The sequence below is a fragment of the Meriones unguiculatus genome, chromosome 4 (genome assembly GCF_030254825.1).
Source record: "Meriones unguiculatus strain TT.TT164.6M chromosome 4, Bangor_MerUng_6.1, whole genome shotgun sequence".
Lineage (NCBI taxonomy): Eukaryota > Metazoa > Chordata > Mammalia > Rodentia > Muridae > Meriones > Meriones unguiculatus.
Genome location: NC_083352.1, coordinates 86,364,479 through 86,384,611, shown reverse-complemented (window position 1 = coordinate 86,384,611; position 20,133 = coordinate 86,364,479). Strand labels below are relative to the sequence as shown.

Here is a 20,133-nt window from a genome sequence, read left to right as displayed (position 1 = left end):
AAACTATCACCTCTTAGCTTAGACCTCTCTGATTTTTCTCTTTCTTATACACTCCTAATGCACATATCAGTGCAGAGTCTAACTGTAGAGTGCCTCGGGTGATTTCAGTGAACTTAGCTGGCTTAAGATCATTGCTTCTCTTCTACGTGGTACAAGCTAGGTGCTTTCCCAGATGCACAGAGGAAACTGACTCACATGAGAAAACAAAGCTGCCACCACAGAACAGTCAGCCTGAAGAAGCAAGCCATTTAGGGTCCGAAGGGGTGGACATCAATCACCTGTCACTGGTCTGTCCACTCCTTCAGGGGTGTCTTCACTCCTTATTCAAAGCCTCTGTCCAGCAGCGTGAGGCTGCTCCCTAATACCACATCAGGGCAGGCAGACACTTGGCCGGTGTCTTCCACAAGAATACGATCCCTAAAAACTAAAATAAAATAAAAATTAAAAATAATAAAATAGGGCCGGAGAGATGGCTCAGTGGCTAAGAGCACTGTCTGCTCTTCCAGAGGATCCAGGTTCAATTCCCAGCACCCACACGGCAGCTCACAACTGTCTGTAATACCAATCCCCAATTCCAAGGGATCTGACACCTTCACACTAATGCACATAAAATAAAATTAAATAAATTATTAAAGAAATAATAATAAAATAATAAAAAATTACCAAAAAATTAAAAAAAAAGAATACGATCCCACAATTTGGTGTTCTTGCTAAGCAAATTGTGAGGCCTGATGGAAGTCACTTAAGAACTCTTAGAGTAGCTGGTGGCACATGTCTGTAATCTCAGCGCTCTAAGAGGCAGAGGCAGGTGAATCTCTGTGAGTTCAAGGCCAGCCTGGTCTACAAAGTGAGTCCATGACAACCAAGGCTACACAGAGGAACACTGTCTTGAAAAACTAAAAAAAAAAAAAAAAAAAAAAAATTAATTCTTAGACTGGAGAGCAGAATACAAATAATCTGATAGAGGAAATGGGAAAAGGGTAGGGCTCTTTATGAAGGGGAAACAGATAAATACAAAAGAAGGAGGGAGGTGGGTAAAATAACAAAGATATCTGAAAAATACACAAGGCATCATATTAACTATTTACCAAAAGCAAATAAGTTTATAATACAAATAAGCCCATGTATAAATATCCATGTATAGTTTGGTTTTGGTTTTGGTTTTTTGAGAAAGGGTTTCTCTGTGTAACACTCCTGGCTGTCCTGGACTCACTTTGTAGACCAGGCTGGCCTTGAACAATCCACCTGCCTCTGCTTCTTGAGTGCTGGGATCAAAGGCATGCACATACATAGTTTTAATGAACTTTTCTCATCTGGGTCAATAGTACTCCTCCCACGAGCCAAAGACCATCTAACAAAACCCCCAATACCAGACACACATGGCCTTTGTTTGAGTTGTTGGTCAGGGCTGTCCAAAACTTTCAACTTATTTCTTTTGCTCTTGGTAGTCCCCAAAAAGGTGGAAGATAAGGCCCTATTGCTGAAGATACCACACACATAAAAAATAAGGCCCAGAGACTCCTGAACTGGAACTGACCTGAATGTCTCCTCCCCGAGGATTAGCTTTCATGGTTCCAGAAGGTGGCATGAAAGCTTCCAAAGGAGGATAACCATCAACAATCCTACCCAGCTATGACGCCTTTGAACTACATCAACATCTACCGTTGCACGGTAAGCATAAAAGTGTAGTAGTGGCACACACATCTTGACAGTAACCCACTGCTCTCTAACTGTGCTTAAGACCTACTCAAAAAGAAGGAAGCCATGTTTGGTACTGGAAACCTAGCTAACTATTCAGTGTGAGTGAAGTCAGTTGCTGTTCTGGGCACCCAGCTGGCAGAGTGACAAGTAGAAAGTGCCTTAGAAACCTCCAAAAGCAGCAGGGAGGGAAACTGAGATGGGGACTTCAAAGAGGCAGTCACACACAAGGCAGACAGGCTATCATGCAGGCTCCATAGAGGCCACTGTCTGCTGGGGCACCCTGTGGCCTATCCTTCCCTGTCAGAAACCTGCACATTTCAAATAGTGTGTATGCATGATACTTGGTGGTGGAGGTGTGCTTGCCACAGTGCACATGCAAAAGTCAGAGGTCAACTTTACAGTGTATTCTGTCCTCCCACCTTTACACCGTATCCGGGACGGGATTTCAATCACTAGACTCCCTTAGCAAGTCTCTCACCAGCCCTCTCATACACATTTGTTTAAAGATTTCTTTCTTCTTTCTTTTTATGAGGTAGGACTCCTCTATGTAGTCCTGGCTGTCCTGGAGCTTGCCGTGTATACCAGGCTGACCTCAAATTCATAGAGATCCTCCTGCCTCTGCCTCTCAAGTGCTGAGATTGAAGATGTGCAGCAAAACACCATGCCATTTTTATGATGTTTAATTATATGGGTGTGGGTTTGTGTCCCTCAGTGCAGTGCCTATGGAGTCTACAAGAGAGTTGAATCTTTTGGAGACAGGGTTACAGGAGCTTGTGAGACATTGATGTGTGTGTTAGGAACTGAACTTGAGTTCTATGCAAGAGCAGGAAGTGGGTTTAACTGCTGAGCCATTTCTCCAGTCCCTCTCCTATACCATTTATTTAGATAAGCTGTCACTATATAGCTGACTGGTCTGGAACTTGCTCTGTGGACCAGGCTGGCCTCGAATTCACAGAGATCACAGGGATTAAAGATGTGTACCACCATACCTGGCTCCTGACTCTTTTGTTTTAGGCATTTGAGATAGGATCTCATTCTGTAGTCCAGATCTCCCTCCTCCCTACCTCCTTAGTGCTGATCTTAGTGTACCCTTCCCCAAGCCCAGGTCCTATTTTTCTGTGATATCTCTGAGGAAGAGATGGGTGTATCCTAATCTTCACTTCTCATCAAAATTCATGTCCTTAACACAGAAAAGAACAATAATGAGTAGGGGAAAAGTCAGCTTGAGTTTCCACCTCCGTGAACAGTATGAACCCAACAGTGGCCAGAGTGAACGAGTACATCAGAGGACATCTAGATGGCTTACTCCAGGAAGTCACAAAAAAGAGGTGAGACCTTACATTTCTCTGGGCACTACTGTCTGCATGTCCCATCTTCAACAGCCAAGCTGTATTGATGGGACAGAGATGGGAGCTTCAAATGCCATCACTAAAGAGATTTGGGACCCTGTGCTTTGATTTGAGCAGGCGCTCAACAAAGCTTTGAACAACTACAAAATAAACCCTATTGAGGAAAATATGTATCCTTTGGACAAAAGAAAGTCCCAATAAGCTACTAGTGATGACACAGGCTCTGGTGTGGTTCAGGTTACCCTCAAACTCATTATGAAGCAGGCTTCCAGCCTCCTGTCCCTCTCTGGAACTGCAGGCCTGCACCACCAGGCCTCATGTATGCTGTGTAGGAGACAGAACCCTGTGCCTTATGGCTTTACCAGCAGTCTACCCTCTGAGCCCCAGCCTCAGCCCAAGATCATCATTCTTCAATGATGGAAGATGGGAGATGGAAGCCACATCTGCCCCTCCTAAGGTCCTAAGGACAAATAGAGGTTCAGGTCCACCAAAGTTCACCCAGAGAAACTAATAAGTTTATTGGGCTTACTTACAGAGCATGTGTGAGGGCTTATGAGCAAGAGCATAGGTGACCCCCAAAGCAAAGACAGAGGAAGGTCTATACCCAGCATGGATGATGACTTCCCTGTGGTCACATAGTTAAAATCTGCCTCACCTAGTCCTTTCCTGCCCATTTTCTCTAGCCTCTCCTGGAGACCATGTGTAATTAGAACACAGACACAGTCAACACTTGGGAGCTGTCGCTGGATATTTAGGTGAGGGTCCCAGGATGCTCCTGCAAAGCCATACCAATCATCAAGCCCAGCTGAGATAATTTGCAAGCTGGTACAGCTGATGTGATGAAGATGACGGCAGTGAGGCTTGAAAACAGTACTGCACAACACTGAGGTATGAGGAGGTCTAAGGCCAGCCTGGGTCTCAAGGGGACACCCTGTGGGAAAAATGAATAGCGCAGAGAGGAACCCCTATGTAGGAGCAGTGACTTTAGGAAAAAGGACAACGTGGGTGGAGAGGTGGAGGACAATGATGGGGGACTATGCAGGATGTGGGCAGACTAAGGGAGGCAGTGGTTAATATTGAGCAAGCGAGTAGATGTGTAACTTAATTCCAGCTGTGGTGGAACCCTTGGCCAAGGGCTAGAGATCAGTATTGCTTAGTCAACTGCAACCTTTTGGGGGCGCTGCAAGTCTTCATTACTAAACCTGAATGTGGCCCAGTGGTGCCCTCTTTGCGGAGAGGTGAGCATTGCCTACCAGGACTGTCAATCTGGAAGCATAGCCATTTTGAGTGCAGGAGCATGCTGTTGGAAGATCACCTTGGAGCTCAAGTTACAAGTTATCTATGTACACTATTCAAGCCTCATACTATCAGACTCAAACCCACATCTCTTTTGTTGTTGTTGGAGACAGGGTCTCTCTTTGTAGCTATGGCTGTCCTGGAACTTACTCTGTAAATCAGGCTGGTTTCGAACTCAGAAATCTGCCTGCTTCTGCCTTCCTAGTGCTGGGATTAAATGGGTGTGACACCAATGTCCCTCCTGTAAGTGAACTTTGTTTTTTTCTGGACAGGCTTTTTCTGTGTAGCCTTGGCTGTCCTAGGATTCACTCTTTATAACAGCCTGCTTTTACTGGGATTAAAGGCATGTTCCACCACTGCCCTCTTAGTCCTGTCAAGGCAAACTATGGGGTGCTTTTAAACTCATTTGTTACACTAAGAACCCTGGGAAGCTGAGCAGTTTTCACAGCTTCCAATATGCTTCTATTTGCTGGATTGAGGGTATGGTCCTCCAGTTCTCTAAAAATGTGTGGTGCCAGCTTCCTTAGTTTTTGAGAAAAGGAGTTTCTCCCTTTGTACAGGATGAAAGGTTAAACCTGACAATGAGATCTGAAGTGAAACTGTACTAGGGACAGTGTACAGCCTTGAGCTCTCCCAATGTTCCTGAGAACCTGTGTATACATGAAGCTAAACACTGGAGTGGAGCACTGGCTAGAAGTATCACACATTTAAACATTACGATTAAGTCAGCCAACGCTTGCTGCTAGACTTAAGGAAAAGCTGGAGCTCCAGCTATCACATAGAAAAAGTGCCTCCAATCTGCATACTTGTGCAGTCACACCTAGAAGTTAGTACTTGATTATGCTAAGCATGCTTGTAATTTTTTGACATAGTTTCTGTGTAGCCCTGGCTGTCCTAGAGCTTGTTCTTAACACCAGGGTGGCCTTTAACTCTTCCTCTGCTAGAATTAAAAATATTTACCACCACCAAGCTATGCTTTCTAACTTGAAACTGTACAGATGTCCTGCCTGCCTGCTGCCCAGAAGCACAAACGTTTTGGCTCCTCTATAACTGGAGTTACAGATGATCTGTGATGTACCAGAAACTGAACCTTGGTTCTCTGGAGAAACAACCAGCAGTCTTAACCTCTGAGCCATTTCTCCAACTCCCAAGCTTCTAATTCTGACATTAGGGAGGTTGAGGCAGGAACACAGGATGAGTTCAGTTAGTCTGGACTATACCATGTGTTCTAACTAGATAGGACTAGAATGAAACAAAAACCGAGTTTTAACTCAATGGAATGTGTGCTTACATAACTACGGCTGGTTATTTCATTATTCCTCAACACTACTTTAAATAAAAAACAAAAACAAAAAAGTCACAGTATCACACAACTATTCACTCAGTAGTATTAGAAATTTCTGGCCAACCTATGCTAAGAAACCTGGTCTCCAAAATGGGGGCTACAAGAAATAATTAAAAAGTAAAGTTGCTGGGTATTAGGGCAGAAGATACAAAAAGATGAGGCCATCAGTTCATATTGCTGCCTGTCATGTCAGCATGTTGACTAAACAGCTCCAACCTGCCATGAGCAACTGAGAAAAAAGGAAAACCATGAGCATTTTTCCCCCAAAGTCAAGCCAGGGTCATCTTCATTGAACACCTGCATCATTTGTGTAGAAGAAAATTTAACCAGCCATGGTGGCACAAGTTAAAGGAAAGCCATGGCAAGAGAAAGAAAAATTTTTTAAATAATTTGAGGCAAGTTTTCTGTGTAGCCTTGGCTGACTCTTTGTAGACCAAACTGGCCTCAAAATCAGAGCTCTTCCTGAGTGCTGGGATTATAACTAATTTCCGATTGTGTATTTTTATCTTTAGGGGAGGTAAAGGCAACTTCAGTAGAGGTACTGGATCACTCTGGAGTTAGTTAGAAGTGGCAGTGAGCCACAATTCGTAGGTGATAGGAACCAAACCTAGGTCTTCTAAAGAACATCACTCCCAACCTCTAAGCCATTACTTCATGCCAACCATTTAAAACATATCACATGACTGGGCACTTGTACAAGTTCAAGACGATACTTGTTACCAGTTAGGTAACATACCTTTAACTGCAATCACACAGAACCTGAGCGTGCCAATTTTTTGCGTGATAGGTCTCACTATATCCTTGGCTGGCCTGAAACTTACTGTACAGTCTAAGCTTACCAAGGTCAGTGCCACCATGTTCAACTTCAGCCATAACTTTCATTATTAATACTTTTTGTGACCAGAATCATTGAGTAGCGACTCTACTGTCCACTTTGGTGCTCAGGCCACCCACTGCACCCACGAGGATGCTGGGCTGGGCCAGAAGCCACCCACAGGAGAGACAGATGACCCATCAGTCCACTATTAATATTCTTAATATTCTCAGCACAGTTAAGTGGTTAACTACCTATCATGTTTCACACAAAATTCCACTTAAAAGGGGCTGGAAAGATGGCTCAGAGAAAAAGAGCAATGCCTGCCTTTCCACAGGTCCGGAGTTCAATTCCCAGCAACCACATGTAATGAGATTTTGTGCCATCTTCTGGCGTACAGGTGTGCATGCAGATAAAACATTGTATATATAATAAATCTTAAAAAAAATTCCACTTAAAGGGGGGAGACAACACATTAAAAAGCAGGTCCTGGAGCTGGGTGTGGTGGTACAAACCTGTAATCCCAGCACTTGAAAGGATACAAAGGCAGGTGGATGTCTGTGACTTCAAGAGGCCAACCTGTCTACAGAGGGAGTCCAGGAGAGTCAAAGGCTACACAGAAAGAAACCCTGTCTTAAGAATCCTAATAGAGAACCCAGAGTTTGGTTCTGAGCACCCGTATCAGGTTAACTGTCAATGATTTCATCTCCAGGAAGATCTGACACATGACTGCCTTGAGCTTATACACCCACATATGAAAACAAATACACCTTGCATAATTAAACCTAAAAAATTCCACTTGGTGTCTTCTCATTGTATCTTTTTAGGAGTATCACCACCCGCAGCTGAAAAGATGGCTCAGAACTTCATTTGCCACGACTTACACATACTAGTTCAACACCAACAAAACCCCAGGAGACTGAACACCCCTCCACCTCTTCAACTAGTTAGCCTCCACATCCCAACAGAAGGAACCAACCAAGCAGAGCAAAAAAAACCTCACTTTTGGGAATGCAATACTTTATTCAAAGTGCAAGGAAACTGGCTAACAGCTTAAAAGATAGGGGAAACTAAGGCACCTCCCCCTCAAGCCCAAGAACAAGCACAGTGAGTGCTCTTTCTAGATACTGTGGTGAGAAAGGTACGTCCATCTTCCTGTTTGACTTTATCAGTGGTGTCACTGGGCTCGACCTCCAGGGTGATGGTCTTGCCTGTCAGGGTCTTCACGAAGATCTTCATCCCACCCCTGAGGCGAAGGACTAGGTGCAGAGTGGACTCTTTCTGGATGTTGTAGTCGGACAGGGTGCGGCCATCTTCCAGCTGCTTGCCCGCAAAGATCAGCCTCTGCTGGTCAGGGGGGATGCCTTCCTTGTCCTGGATCTTTGCCTTGACATTCTCAATGGTGTCACTGGGCTCGACCTCCAGGGTGATGGTCTTGCCTGTCAGGGTCTTCACAAAGATCTGCATCCCACCTCTGAGGCGAAGGACCAGGTGCAGAGTGGACTCTTTCTGGATGTTGTAGTCGGACAAGGTGCGGCCATCTTCCAGCTGCTTGCCCGCAAAGATCAACCTCTGCTGGTCAGGGGGGATGCCTTCCTTGTCCTGGATCTTTGCCTTGACATTCTCAATGGTGTCACTGGGCTCGACCTCCAGGGTGATGGTCTTGCCTGTCAGGGTCTTCACAAAGATCTGCATCCCACCTCTGAGGCGAAGGACTAGGTGCAGAGTGGACTCCTTCTGGATGTTGTAGTCGGACAGGGTGCGGCCATCTTCCAGCTGCTTGCCCGCAAAGATCAGCCTCTGCTGGTCAGGGGGGATGCCTTCCTTGTCCTGGATCTTTGCCTTGACATTCTCAATGGTGTCACTGGGCTCGACCTCCAGGGTGATGGTCTTGCCTGTCAAAGTCTTCACAAAGATCTGCATCCCACCCCTGAGGCGAAGGACTAGGTGCAGAGTGGACTCTTTCTGGATGTTGTAGTCGGACAGGGTGCGGCCATCTTCCAGCTGCTTGCCTGCAAAGATCAGCCTCTGCTGGTCAGGGGGGATGCCTTCCTTGTCCTGGATCTTTGCCTTGACATTCTCAATGGTGTCACTGGGCTCGACCTCCAGGGTGATGGTCTTGCCTGTCAGGGTCTTCACAAAGATCTGCATCCCACCTCTGAGGCGAAGGACCAGGTGCAGAGTGGACTCCTTCTGGATGTTGTAGTCGGACAGGGTGCGGCCATCTTCCAGCTGCTTGCCTGCAAAGATCAGCCTCTGCTGGTCAGGGGGGATGCCTTCCTTGTCCTGGATCTTTGCCTTGACATTCTCAATGGTGTCACTGGGCTCGACCTCCAGGGTGATGGTCTTGCCTGTCAGGGTCTTCACAAAGATCTGCATCCCACCCCTGAGGCGAAGGACCAGGTGCAGAGTGGACTCCTTCTGGATGTTGTAGTCGGACAGGGTGCGGCCATCTTCCAGCTGCTTGCCTGCAAAGATCAGCCTCTGCTGGTCAGGGGGGATGCCTTCCTTGTCCTGGATCTTTGCCTTGACATTCTCAATGGTGTCACTGGGCTCGACCTCCAGGGTGATGGTCTTGCCTGTCAGGGTCTTCACAAAGATCTGCATCCCACCCCTGAGGCGAAGGACCAGGTGCAGAGTGGACTCCTTCTGGATGTTGTAGTCGGACAGGGTGCGGCCATCTTCCAGCTGCTTGCCTGCAAAGATCAGCCTCTGCTGGTCAGGGGGGATGCCTTCCTTGTCCTGGATCTTTGCCTTGACATTCTCAATGGTGTCACTGGGCTCGACCTCCAGGGTGATGGTCTTGCCTGTCAGGGTCTTCACAAAGATCTGCATCCCACCTCTGAGGCGAAGGACCAGGTGCAGAGTGGACTCCTTCTGGATGTTGTAGTCGGACAGGGTGCGGCCATCTTCCAGCTGCTTGCCCGCAAAGATCAGCCTCTGCTGGTCAGGGGGGATACCTTCCTTGTCCTGGATCTTTGCCTTGACATTCTCAATGGTGTCACTGGGCTCGACCTCCAGGGTGATGGTCTTGCCTGTCAAAGTCTTCACAAAGATCTGCATCCCACCCCTGAGGCGAAGGACCAGGTGCAGAGTGGACTCCTTCTGGATGTTGTAGTCGGACAGGGTGCGGCCATCTTCCAGCTGCTTGCCCGCAAAGATCAGCCTCTGCTGGTCAGGGGGGATGCCTTCCTTGTCCTGGATCTTTGCCTTGACATTCTCAATGGTGTCACTGGGCTCGACCTCCAGGGTGATGGTCTTGCCTGTCAAAGTCTTCACAAAGATCTGCATCCCACCCCTGAGGCGAAGGACCAGGTGCAGAGTGGACTCTTTCTGGATGTTGTAGTCGGACAGGGTGCGGCCATCTTCCAGCTGCTTGCCCGCAAAGATCAACCTCTGCTGGTCAGGGGGGATGCCTTCCTTGTCCTGGATCTTTGCCTTGACATTCTCAATGGTGTCACTGGGCTCGACCTCCAGGGTGATGGTCTTGCCTGTCAAAGTCTTCACAAAGATCTGCATCCCACCCCTGAGGCGAAGGACCAGGTGCAGAGTGGACTCTTTCTGGATGTTGTAGTCGGACAGGGTGCGGCCATCTTCCAGCTGCTTGCCCGCAAAGATCAACCTCTGCTGGTCAGGGGGGATGCCTTCCTTGTCCTGGATCTTTGCCTTGACATTCTCAATGGTGTCACTGGGCTCGACCTCCAGGGTGATGGTCTTGCCTGTCAGGGTCTTCACAAAGATCTGCATCCCACCTCTGAGGCGAAGGACCAGGTGCAGAGTAGACTCCTTCTGGATGTTGTAGTCGGACAGGGTGCGGCCATCTTCCAGCTGCTTGCCCGCAAAGATCAGCCTCTGCTGGTCAGGGGGGATGCCTTCCTTGTCCTGGATCTTTGCCTTGACATTCTCAATGGTGTCACTGGGCTCGACCTCTAGGGTGATGGTTTTACCAGTTAAGGTTTTCACGAAGATCTGCATTGTCTGTTAAAAAGAAAACAATAAACAGATCAGGAATGACACCAGTTTGTTGGGTGACATGAACAGTTGGGTGAATTGGATGCCAACTTAGTCTATAAAGCAAGTTTCTAGCCACAGACCCTGTCTTTGTTTTTGAGACAGCGTCTCTTTGTAGCCCTGGTAGTCCTGGACTTGATTTGTAGATCAGTCTAAGGCTGGCTTTGAATTCAGGATCCCCCTGCCTTAGACTACAGAGTATGCCACTATGTCATCAAATTTTTGGTCTTTCAAGACAGGTTCCTGTGTTGTCTTGGCTGTCCTGAACTCAGAGATAGCCTGCCTCTGCCTCCCAAGTACTGGGAATAAGGCATTGGCTTTTTTTCCTAAAGCCAACAAGAAAATAAAATTCAGAGTGGCATAGAGACACATGCCTGTAATCCCAGCACTCAAGAGAGGCAGAGGCAGGAGTATCTGAGTTTGAGGTCAACCCTGATCTATAAAAACCAGTCTACAAAGAAGAACCTTGTCTTGAAAAACTAAAATAAAATCCATGCCTCAAAAAAAGTAAAGAAACAGGGCTGGAGAGATGGCTCAGAGGTTAAGAGCACTGACTGCTCTTCCAAAGGTCCGGAGTTCAAATCCCAGCAACCACAGGGTGGCTTACAACCATCTACAATGAGATCCAGTGCCCTCTACTGGCATGCAGGCATATAGGCAGGCAGAACATTGTATACCTAGCAAGTAAATCTTTAAAAAAAAAAAAAAAAAAAGCTACACAAAAGGAAAAAAAAAAAAGGGGGGGGACCTAGGTGAAAATTGTCTGTTATTAGCAACTTGGTAGTGTGGAAACTGCAGAACTCAAAGCTGAAAGTTAGTTGCTATTTGCATATTTTGGAGAAAAGCCTGATCCACATTACACCTCTGAAGGGTTAGAAGGACCCACTCCAAATAGGTAGGAAATCACAGAATGTAGGAGGCAAAATTAGAATCCCATAGGTCCAGTCTGGTTGATACAGGCAGTTACTACTACAGACTGCCTTAACAAACGAGATCTGCGCCCTGGAGAGAGACGAGACAGATCTCTGGAGTTGGGAGATCAGACAGAAAGAGTAAGATCCTCCCTCAACCTTCCCACCTCCAATGAACAAAAAAGACAGCTTGGAATGGTGGCACTGGCCGTGAATCGCATAGAGTAGAGGCAGGGGTTCTAGTTTAAGAACACCCTGGTCCTGCTGGGTGTGGTGGTACTCAAGAGAGGCAGAGAATGTCCGAGTTCGAGGCCATCATGGTCTACACAGAGAAAACCTACTTCGAAAACCAACACAACGAAAAACCTGGCAGCCTAGTCTAGTCCGGCATGGTGGCACACTCCTATAATCCCAGCACTTGAGGAGGCAAGCTATAGATAGCTGTGAGTTCGAGACCAGTCTGGTCTACCAAGGGAGCCTAGGACAGCTAAGGATACCCAGAGGAAGACCAAACCAACTCAAAACCACGCTGGTCTAGGCAGCCATGGCTACGCAACGAATGCCTCTCAAAAACGACCCAAGGAACAAAACCCGGAAAGGCTCACTTTTCCCCCTCTCTGGATTTCTCGTTCCTGTCCACTCAATCTGGAGAGGTTACCCGAGGCCGAGGACCAACCCTGTCCTACAACTGGGTAGAAGCTGCAGTCAGGGAAATGGCCTCCCCACCAACTGTGAGCTCACAGAAACCGCGACGTCACCCGGGCCGCCACCCAGCGCCACCCTCCCCTCTACGTCCCAACCGCACTTCCGGATTTAGCAACGGAAACCGACCGACCTCTCCCGCCGGTCCAGCCCCCACCGTTCTCGCAACCCGCCTTCCCGCCCCGCCCCGCCCGCCGCCTCCCGAGTTCCCGGCGGGAGCGGTCTCGCGGGCCGGCTCTGCCTCCGACCCCCCAAACCTCAGGCGCGTCAGGGCCAAGCGTCTTCCCCTTCAGGCTTACACTCGGCCGCCATCTTGCCGCCGCCGGGTCCTCCGCCGCAGGACAGCCGCGCCCTCGCGGACCACGGAAACCGAACGCCCCGGGCCGCAGGGCGTCCTCCCGCACCCTCCCGCCTCTGGACCCCGTCAGGCGCCGCGGCCGGGTACTCACCAGCGGTGGCTGCGACAAGTCCTCACAGAAGAGACGGGACGCGCGATCTCGACGAAACTGGCGGCGCAATCCCTGGGGTCCCCTTATATAATCCTCGCAAGCCCCGCCCCGTCCGCGCGATCCCTCCGCGGCAGTGCGGTTGGGGACTATTTCTTAAGGCCCTTCTTCCCTCTGCCGCGGAAGCGACCGGCTGAAATCCTGAAGGTCCTCTCGCGGAATGCTCGTGTGTGGATCCGAGAGAGTGCGGGGCTTTGTGTGGAGGTGAAGGGGCGCGACCTTGTGCGACCCCCGCGGAGGGATCAGCGCGTGTGATGTGTCCGCGCCTGACGTGATCGGCGGCGTGAAAGCGCGGCTCGGATCGCCGCAGCCGGAGCGGACCTGTGCGCAGGCGCACTAGGCTCCGAGCCCAGGCGCGCCGCCGGCTAATCTTGTTAAGGGTTGGGGGCGGGGGAGGGGTCTTCCTAATCGCCTCCCCACGTCTGGGGACCCCGAGCTTTGGCTCCTGTCACAATAGGGTCCCTGTCACACTAGGGTCCCTAGGTTTCCGCAGCCCTGGCAGGTCCCTGCCCCCAGCCTTCACACCCTGGCACGGTGACAGGGTGGATGACGGTGCAAATCTTAAAAGAAGGGAAATGACAAAGGTTTTTTAAAAAATTATAAAGGAGGCAATCTCTCTCCGATTTGGGAAACGAATGTGAATTCGTTAAGGAAAGCTCAGTCCACACAGTTCTTGAATACTGTTGTCATTGGACCCTGAAGCTCTGCAGAACTCGATCTTTCCAGGCTCTTCTTGAGCGTGTTTACGGTTGGTGTCCTGGGATTCTAGAAGGTTCTATGTGATTGTCACTAAGGAAACGTCAAGATTTCAAAAATTTTGTTCACATTTAGCCTACCTTAGAGACTGAACCCATTGAAGCCCTTAATTTTTTTTTGTTTGTTTGTTTTTGGGTTTTTTGTTTGTTTGTCTTCTTCAAGATAGGGTTTCTCTGTGTAGCCCTGGGCGTCCCGGACCTCACTCTGTAGACCAGGCTGGCCTTAAAGTCAGAGACCCCCCTGCCTCTGCTCTGGGGTTAAAGGCATGTGCCACATATCCAGCCTGCTTATTTTTGTGGTTGAGACAGGGTCTCAGTAGGTAACTCTGTCCTGGAACATGTTATGCTGACCAGACCTCAAATTTAGAGATCCTCCTGCCTCTGCCTCCCAAGTGCTGGGATTAAAGGTGGGTGCAACCATACACCAGGCCTAACCCGGATTTTTAATTGAAACCTCAAGTACTTTTTCATTAAGCTACATCCCCCAGCCCCTTAATTCATTCAATGACATACAACCCTGTTTAGGACTGCACTTGTAGCTGGGTGGTGGTGGAGCTCGCCTTTGTACCCCAGCAGAGGCAGGTGGATCTCTGTGAGTTCAGGGACAGCCTGGTCTACAGAGTGAGCACCAGGACAGACAGGGCTATACCCAGACACCCTGCCTATAGCCAGGCATAGTGGTGCCTGCCTTTAATTTCAGCAATTTTTGACATTTTTGAGACAGGGTCTCCATATGTAGCCCTGGCTGCCCTGGGACTTAGGATGTAGACCAGACTTGGACTCTAAACATGGCAGTGATCCTCCTGCCTCTACCACCCAGGTGCTGAGATTTCAGGCATGTTCACCTCCCCAGTTGGTTTAGGGAGTCGTAAAAAGTCAAGATCAGGGGTGTTGGTCAAAATGGACTTTTAATTTCTGTGATTTTCCATGAATGAAGTCATATGCCACTGGTACATTAAAATGTCATTCTCCGGGTTTGGTGGGGAAGCTTGGTAGTTTCTGAGGTAGATTTCTGTGAAGGTCAGTTATTTCTCCATATCAGGCAGAAGTTTGGAAGAGAACAAAACACTGAGGTTGGTTCTAAAGTGATACTGGCTTCCAGACACACCATGCTATATTTGGCTGTGACTTTGCTTCAGCCTCGTGATTCCTGTTTCTTGTCTGAGTCACCAGCTTTGTGGGATCAGCTTTTTCCAGAGTCGAGAAGGTTCAGAGCCAAGGAGCATTGATTTCAGAGGTGGGGGAGGGAGAGGAGGAGGAAGAAGGCTGCACCTGGCCAAGGGTTAGCTTCAAAGGAAGAAATGTTCAGAGGGTCTGGGGTAAGGAAAGAGAAATGAGGGCAAATGTATAAATAATAGATTCTCTTATTTCCAACAAACATCAAAGTACACTGTTTTACATGTATGACCCATTTACATGTATGAAACCCATTGTTATGTAATTGGTAATTTTTATCAAAAAGAAAAAAAATTTTCACCCAAAGAAAAAGTTCTCTGGAAAAGTCAAATGTGGGTTTTTATTTTTATGTTTTGGTTTCTCCGTGTGGCCCTGGCTGTCCTGGAACTCTGTAAACCAGGCTGGCCCCAAACTCACAGATATCCAATGCCTGTGCCTCCCCAGTGCTGGGATCAAAAGCGTGCACTACCACACCTGGCTCCAGCCTCCCATATAATCTTTGGAATTGTATACATACATACATACGATGTATTTTTTTCCATACCTCCACCCTTTGCTTCTTGCAACCTTTCCTGAACACCCCTACCTAATCCCCCTTTTAACTTTACATCCAAACTGTATATTTGGTTTTGTTTTTAATAACCCATCAGTGTGTTCTCTCAACAGAGGTGACCTATTTTTCAAGGGCACTAGGCGAGCAGGATAGGAGCAGATGGCCTCCTCCCAGAGCTGGCTGCTGTTCCCCAGCACAGCAGCTTCCCAGGAGTGAGCCATCCAGCAAGTCTGTCACAATCCTGAGGGTTAAGGAGGGGATAAGACACTCATAGATAAGTCACATTGACGGGCACTGCCACCCACATGGAATCCTGTATCCTCAGATGTCCCCTATGGAGAAGCTAGGGTCTGTTTTCTGAAAGGGACCTAGGACAGGTCTCCAAGTCCTACTTGGCCTGAGGAGTTACCTATCAAGTTACAGCATTAAAATCCCAAACCTCCTGACCTAGAATGGGAGCTGCGAGAATGTGCTGGAAGTCCCATGACTCACTGGATTCCTTTTGCAGTTCGTTCCACACACAAATCACAGATCCGTCCTTTGCAGGCTGCCAGGGACATTGCTTCAGAGCTGGGACCAATGGGGACAGAGGAAGGCGCCCAGCAACAGGGAAGGGATTGGCTGAGGACACCTGCTCATGAGATTGGATGGGGGTGGGGATGGGCGATGCCTGAGTGTTCCTGCTGGGTCAGCCTGCTCCGAAGGTCATACCTGGTGTGTGACTGGATTCTGTAATAGGGGACGGGACCAAGGGTCAGTTGGTGTTTTTCCTTTCCCCAAAAGGAAGTGTGGAGCCAGAAGTCTGTTCTGTCATGGGTTGTGTAACCAGACGAGGTTATCAAGGCCTCTTGTGCAAAAGGGCGCTGTGTTCTGCTTCCTGTTTATGAACAAGCATAGAAAGGCTGAGCTCCGCCTCAGCTCACACAATACTCAGCCCTGGCCCACCGTGAAGATCACACTGTTTGCTACCTGTTTTTCTTTGCTTTTGGTTTTTGGTTTTTTTCTTCTGGAGACAAGGTTTCTCTGTGTGTGGCCAAACAAACAACCCAAACCCAAACCAAGTAATTCTTCAAATTTTCCAAAATTAGAAATATGTAGATCCCAGGCTGGGTCCTGTGTAAGCTGAGGCCACTGAGTCCAGCATTTCTAACCTTATTCATAAACAGGAAGTGTTTTTCTCTCTCTTTACCTTGGCCAGTAACCTCAAATAAATAAATGAAATCCAATACAGACAGTATTGTCTGTAAGGCTACCTCTGTTGAGTCATACAGATATTTTATGTTAAAGTAACAGTGAACCATGCTTAGGGCTGAGTGCTTATGGACTTGGGTGTGGCCTCATTCCTTCCTGCACACATCACCCAAGAATATCACACTGTTTACAGTAAAAGTACCCCACTTCCTGAACTGCTGTGGAATTGACTGAACCCTGAAGGATTAGAACCCTAGCAGGCTCCCTCAGGGACCACCCAGTCATTTAGGTTTCCTAGCAACCCTGTAGAGACACAATAACTCAAACCCCACCTAAGTCCTATTCCACCAACAAAAAACACAGAGGAGCCCTTATCCACACTCTTTGGGAACCCCACACCAGGCCTAAGCCTATATTAAAATACCTTGGGGTTTCTTTTGTTTTTGTTTTTCTGTATTTTCAGGACAGGGTTCCTCTGTTGTAGCCCTGGCTCTCCTGGAACTTGCTCTATAAACCAGGCTGGCCTTGGACTCAGAGATCCACCTACCTCTGCCTCCTGGGTGCTGAAATTAAAGATGTGTGCTGCCACCACCCAAATCAGCTAGACTATCTTTCTTAAACAGCAGCCCGGCTTGTAATACCAGAATCACGGGACCCTCAGAGACCACCAGGAGACGACTTGACGCAAGAGCAAGAGAGCTTTATTACAAGAGCAATTGAATTCGGGAGCCAAGTCTCACTAACACAGTAGTAGAGAAGTGGGACTGTGAGCCAGGTTTTTAAAGGGAAAGACTGTAAGCAGGGGGTTTCCATGACAGCAAGCAGGGTGTGTGTGTGTGTGTGTGTGTGTACATGTTTCCATGGGAGAAAGCATGGGGGTTCATGACGTTATAGAATTGGGTGAATAGGAGAGAGGTGACCATTTACATAATCACAATTGCCAGGGGAGATTATCTCTATTTTTCACTAAACATTTATTCTGTGACATTTCCTGGAGGCGGAGGCCATTGCTTGGAGAGCTAACTTTGTTTTCTGCCAGGTGCACATTTCTGTGATATTTCCTGGTACCTGAGTTCAGCTCCCAGTCAAGATGGCTTCTTATTTCAAAATGGAGTCACCTCACCAGGCTAACTTAAACCCTTCAGGCTCATACCTCATAACCCTGAAACGGTTTCTGCAAAGAACCCAATGAATCTCAGCTTGACTGAGTCCTGGTCCCCAAAAGGGAACTGTTTGTACCTCTTGACCCTACACCCCAAAACACAGCATCTGTGGCACTCCCTCCACGCCTTCCTTGTTTGTTGTTTTTTGTTTTGTTTTCTCCAGACAGGAGTTGTTTCTCTGTGTAACAGCCCTGGCTGTCCTGAACTCATAGACCAGGCTGGCCTCAAACTCACAGAGTTCTGACTGCCTCTGTCTCCAGAGTGCTGGTGTGCCACCAAGCTCAGCTCAAAAACAAAACAAAACAAAAACCATTTTATTTGTGCATTATTTGGGGTGGGGGTGTGTTATGTCATGTGTGTGGAGGCCAAAGATCAACAGTGGGGAGTCAGTTTACACAGTTTGAACTTGTAGCGACCACGTTACTCACTAAGCCAGCTCAACTAAGCCAACTCACTAAGCCCCTGCTTGTCTAGAGATTTGATTTTTTTTTTAATATGTTATTTGTAAGGGTGTTTGCCTGCATGTATGGTCTGGGTACCACGCGCATGCAGTACCCGACAGAGGGCGGTGTAGAATTCATGGGCCCTGGAGTTATAAATGACTATAAGCTGCCCCGTGGATGCTGGAAACCAAACCTTGGTCCTCTGCAAGAACATCAAGTCTTTGTGACTGCTGGGCCATCTCTCCAGACACCTGTGCTCTCTTAAGACTTTCATACTCTGTAGCTCAGGCTGATAACAAACTCCAGTGAATCCTCCTGCCTCAGCTTTCCAAGTGCTAATACACAGAACTGAACCAGACCACCCATCTTTCAAAACTGGAACCATTCCCCATCAAACATTTAGCTCTCTCCTCCTCGAGTCCTTAGCATCCATCCTTCTTTCTCTGAAGTCCACCACTCATAGACTTTTTTTAAGCTGTAAAATAACCCTAATCCCAGTCAGAGAGAGGCAGATATCTGTGAATTAGAGGCCGCCTGGTCTACAAAGCAAGTTCCAGGATAGCCAGGACTACACAGAGAAACCCTATCTCAAACAAAACAAAAACAAGAAGAAAAAAGGTTCATAACTCTTTGGAGAAGCCCCATTCCTAGTACAAGCCTAATGATTCCCCTGCTGGTTTCCCTCTTCCTGACTATTGGGAAAAGATAAAGGTAAAACAGAAGCAGGTAATTAGTTTCCTGTCAGACCGGACAGATCACTTTAAAAATAACCATCAACTTCTTTCAAACATTTTGACATTAGGGAGAAAGAACCTTCAGCAAGCTCATTAAGCCAGTGCGTCAGCACCTACATGGTGAGTCATGCCAGGCATCTCGTTTCAAAAATAAAAACTTTGCCCAGCATTCAGGAGGCAGAAGCAGGAGGAGCTCTGAGTTGGAGGCTAGCCTGGTTTATGTAGTGAGGTCCAGGCCAGGGTTGTGCAGTGAGACCCTGTCACAGATATGATAATGTGATAATAAGATGGAGGAATGGCTGAGTGGTTAAAAGAGAGCATCAGCTCTAGTTCAAGGGGATCTAACACCGTTTTCTGGTCTCTTCAGGCACTAGACACACATGTGGTGCAAGCAAACACACACATAAAAATACATCTTTAAAAATAATAAAGAATGGCTCCCTTTCTGCCTCCTCTGCCGCCATGGTGCCAGTGAAAAAGCTTGTGGTGAAGGGGGGGGGGCAAAAAAAAGAAGCAGGTTTTGAAGTTCACCCTTGACTGCACCCATCCTGTAGAAGATGGAATCATGGACACTGCCAATTTTGAGCAGTTCCTCCAGGAGAGAATCAGGTGAATGGGAAAGCTGGGAATCTTGGCAGAGGGTTTGTGAGCGAACGGAGCAAGAGCAAGATCACTGTCACCTCTGAGGTGCCTTTTTCCAAAAGGTATTTGAAATATCGCACCAAAAAATATTTGAAGAACAGTCTTCGAGACTGGTTGTGTGTTGTTGCCAACAGCAAAGAGAGTTATGAATTGTGTTACTTCCAGATTAACCAGGATGAAGAGGAGGAGGAGGAGGATTAAGACACATTGGTCAAAAAAAAAACAAAAACACATTGGTCTGGAATGTTTTGTATTAATTCATAAATAAAATTTAGGAACAAAAAAAAAAATAAAGAATGGTGGCACACCCCTTCAATCCCAGTACTAAGGGAGGCAGAGGCAATCAAAATTTTGTGAGTTCAAGGCTAGCCAGGTCTACAAAGCGAGTCTTATAGACAGCCATGACTACACAGACAAACCCTGTCTCTAACAAAGAAACAAATAGAAACAAAGCCTAGTTTCCTTTAGCTCTGAGGTGAGGTTTTTTTGTTGTTTTTTCTTTGTTTGTTTGTTTGTTTCTTTTTTTGCTTGCTTGCTTTTAGCACTTTAGAGAAGTCCGGTCACATGACAGGAATGCGGTGACAGAGGTCACTACACTGTGCTGTCAACCTGATCTGTAGAACACATGGAATCTTTTATTATTTTATTTTTGTATTAAAGTGCACCTTTAACTGAATGGTAAGACATGCGGGTTCCGTGCGTCTCTCAGCATGAAAAGCCCACTGCGCATGTCACTCACTCTAATCAGGTACCAGCGATTGCAGCTCAAAGCCAGGTCCCGGGCGGGACAGCTGGATTGGAGCGCCCTGCACACCTGCCCCCTGGGGGTCAGTGTCATAGG

At 47.6% G+C, this 20,133-nt stretch overlaps 1 protein-coding gene and 1 pseudogene across 1 annotated transcript; one reads left to right on the top strand and one right to left on the bottom strand.

Annotated features, from left to right (window-relative positions):
* Nucleotides 1-7,508: 7,508 nt before the first annotated feature.
* Ubc (ubiquitin C) lies at nucleotides 7,509-12,734 on the bottom strand. The gene is made up of 2 exons (XM_060382306.1): nucleotides 12,579-12,734; nucleotides 7,509-10,483 (listed from the first exon to the last, which is right to left on the bottom strand). Exon 2 carries the CDS (start codon nucleotides 10,478-10,480, stop codon nucleotides 7,592-7,594), a length of 2,889 nt encoding a protein of 962 aa, XP_060238289.1. The 5' UTR covers nucleotides 10,481-10,483; nucleotides 12,579-12,734; the 3' UTR covers nucleotides 7,509-7,591.
* A 6,378-nt stretch (nucleotides 12,735-19,112) lies between these two features.
* On the top strand, nucleotides 19,113-19,493 carry LOC110554568 (large ribosomal subunit protein eL22-like; annotated as a pseudogene).
* The last annotated feature ends 640 nt before the right edge of the window (nucleotides 19,494-20,133 follow it).

Excerpts from the sequence above, each read along its gene's own strand:
- Ubc (XM_060382306.1), bottom strand. The coding sequence starts at position 10,480 with ATGCAGATCTTCGTGAAAACCTTAACTGGTAAAACCATCACCCTAGAG.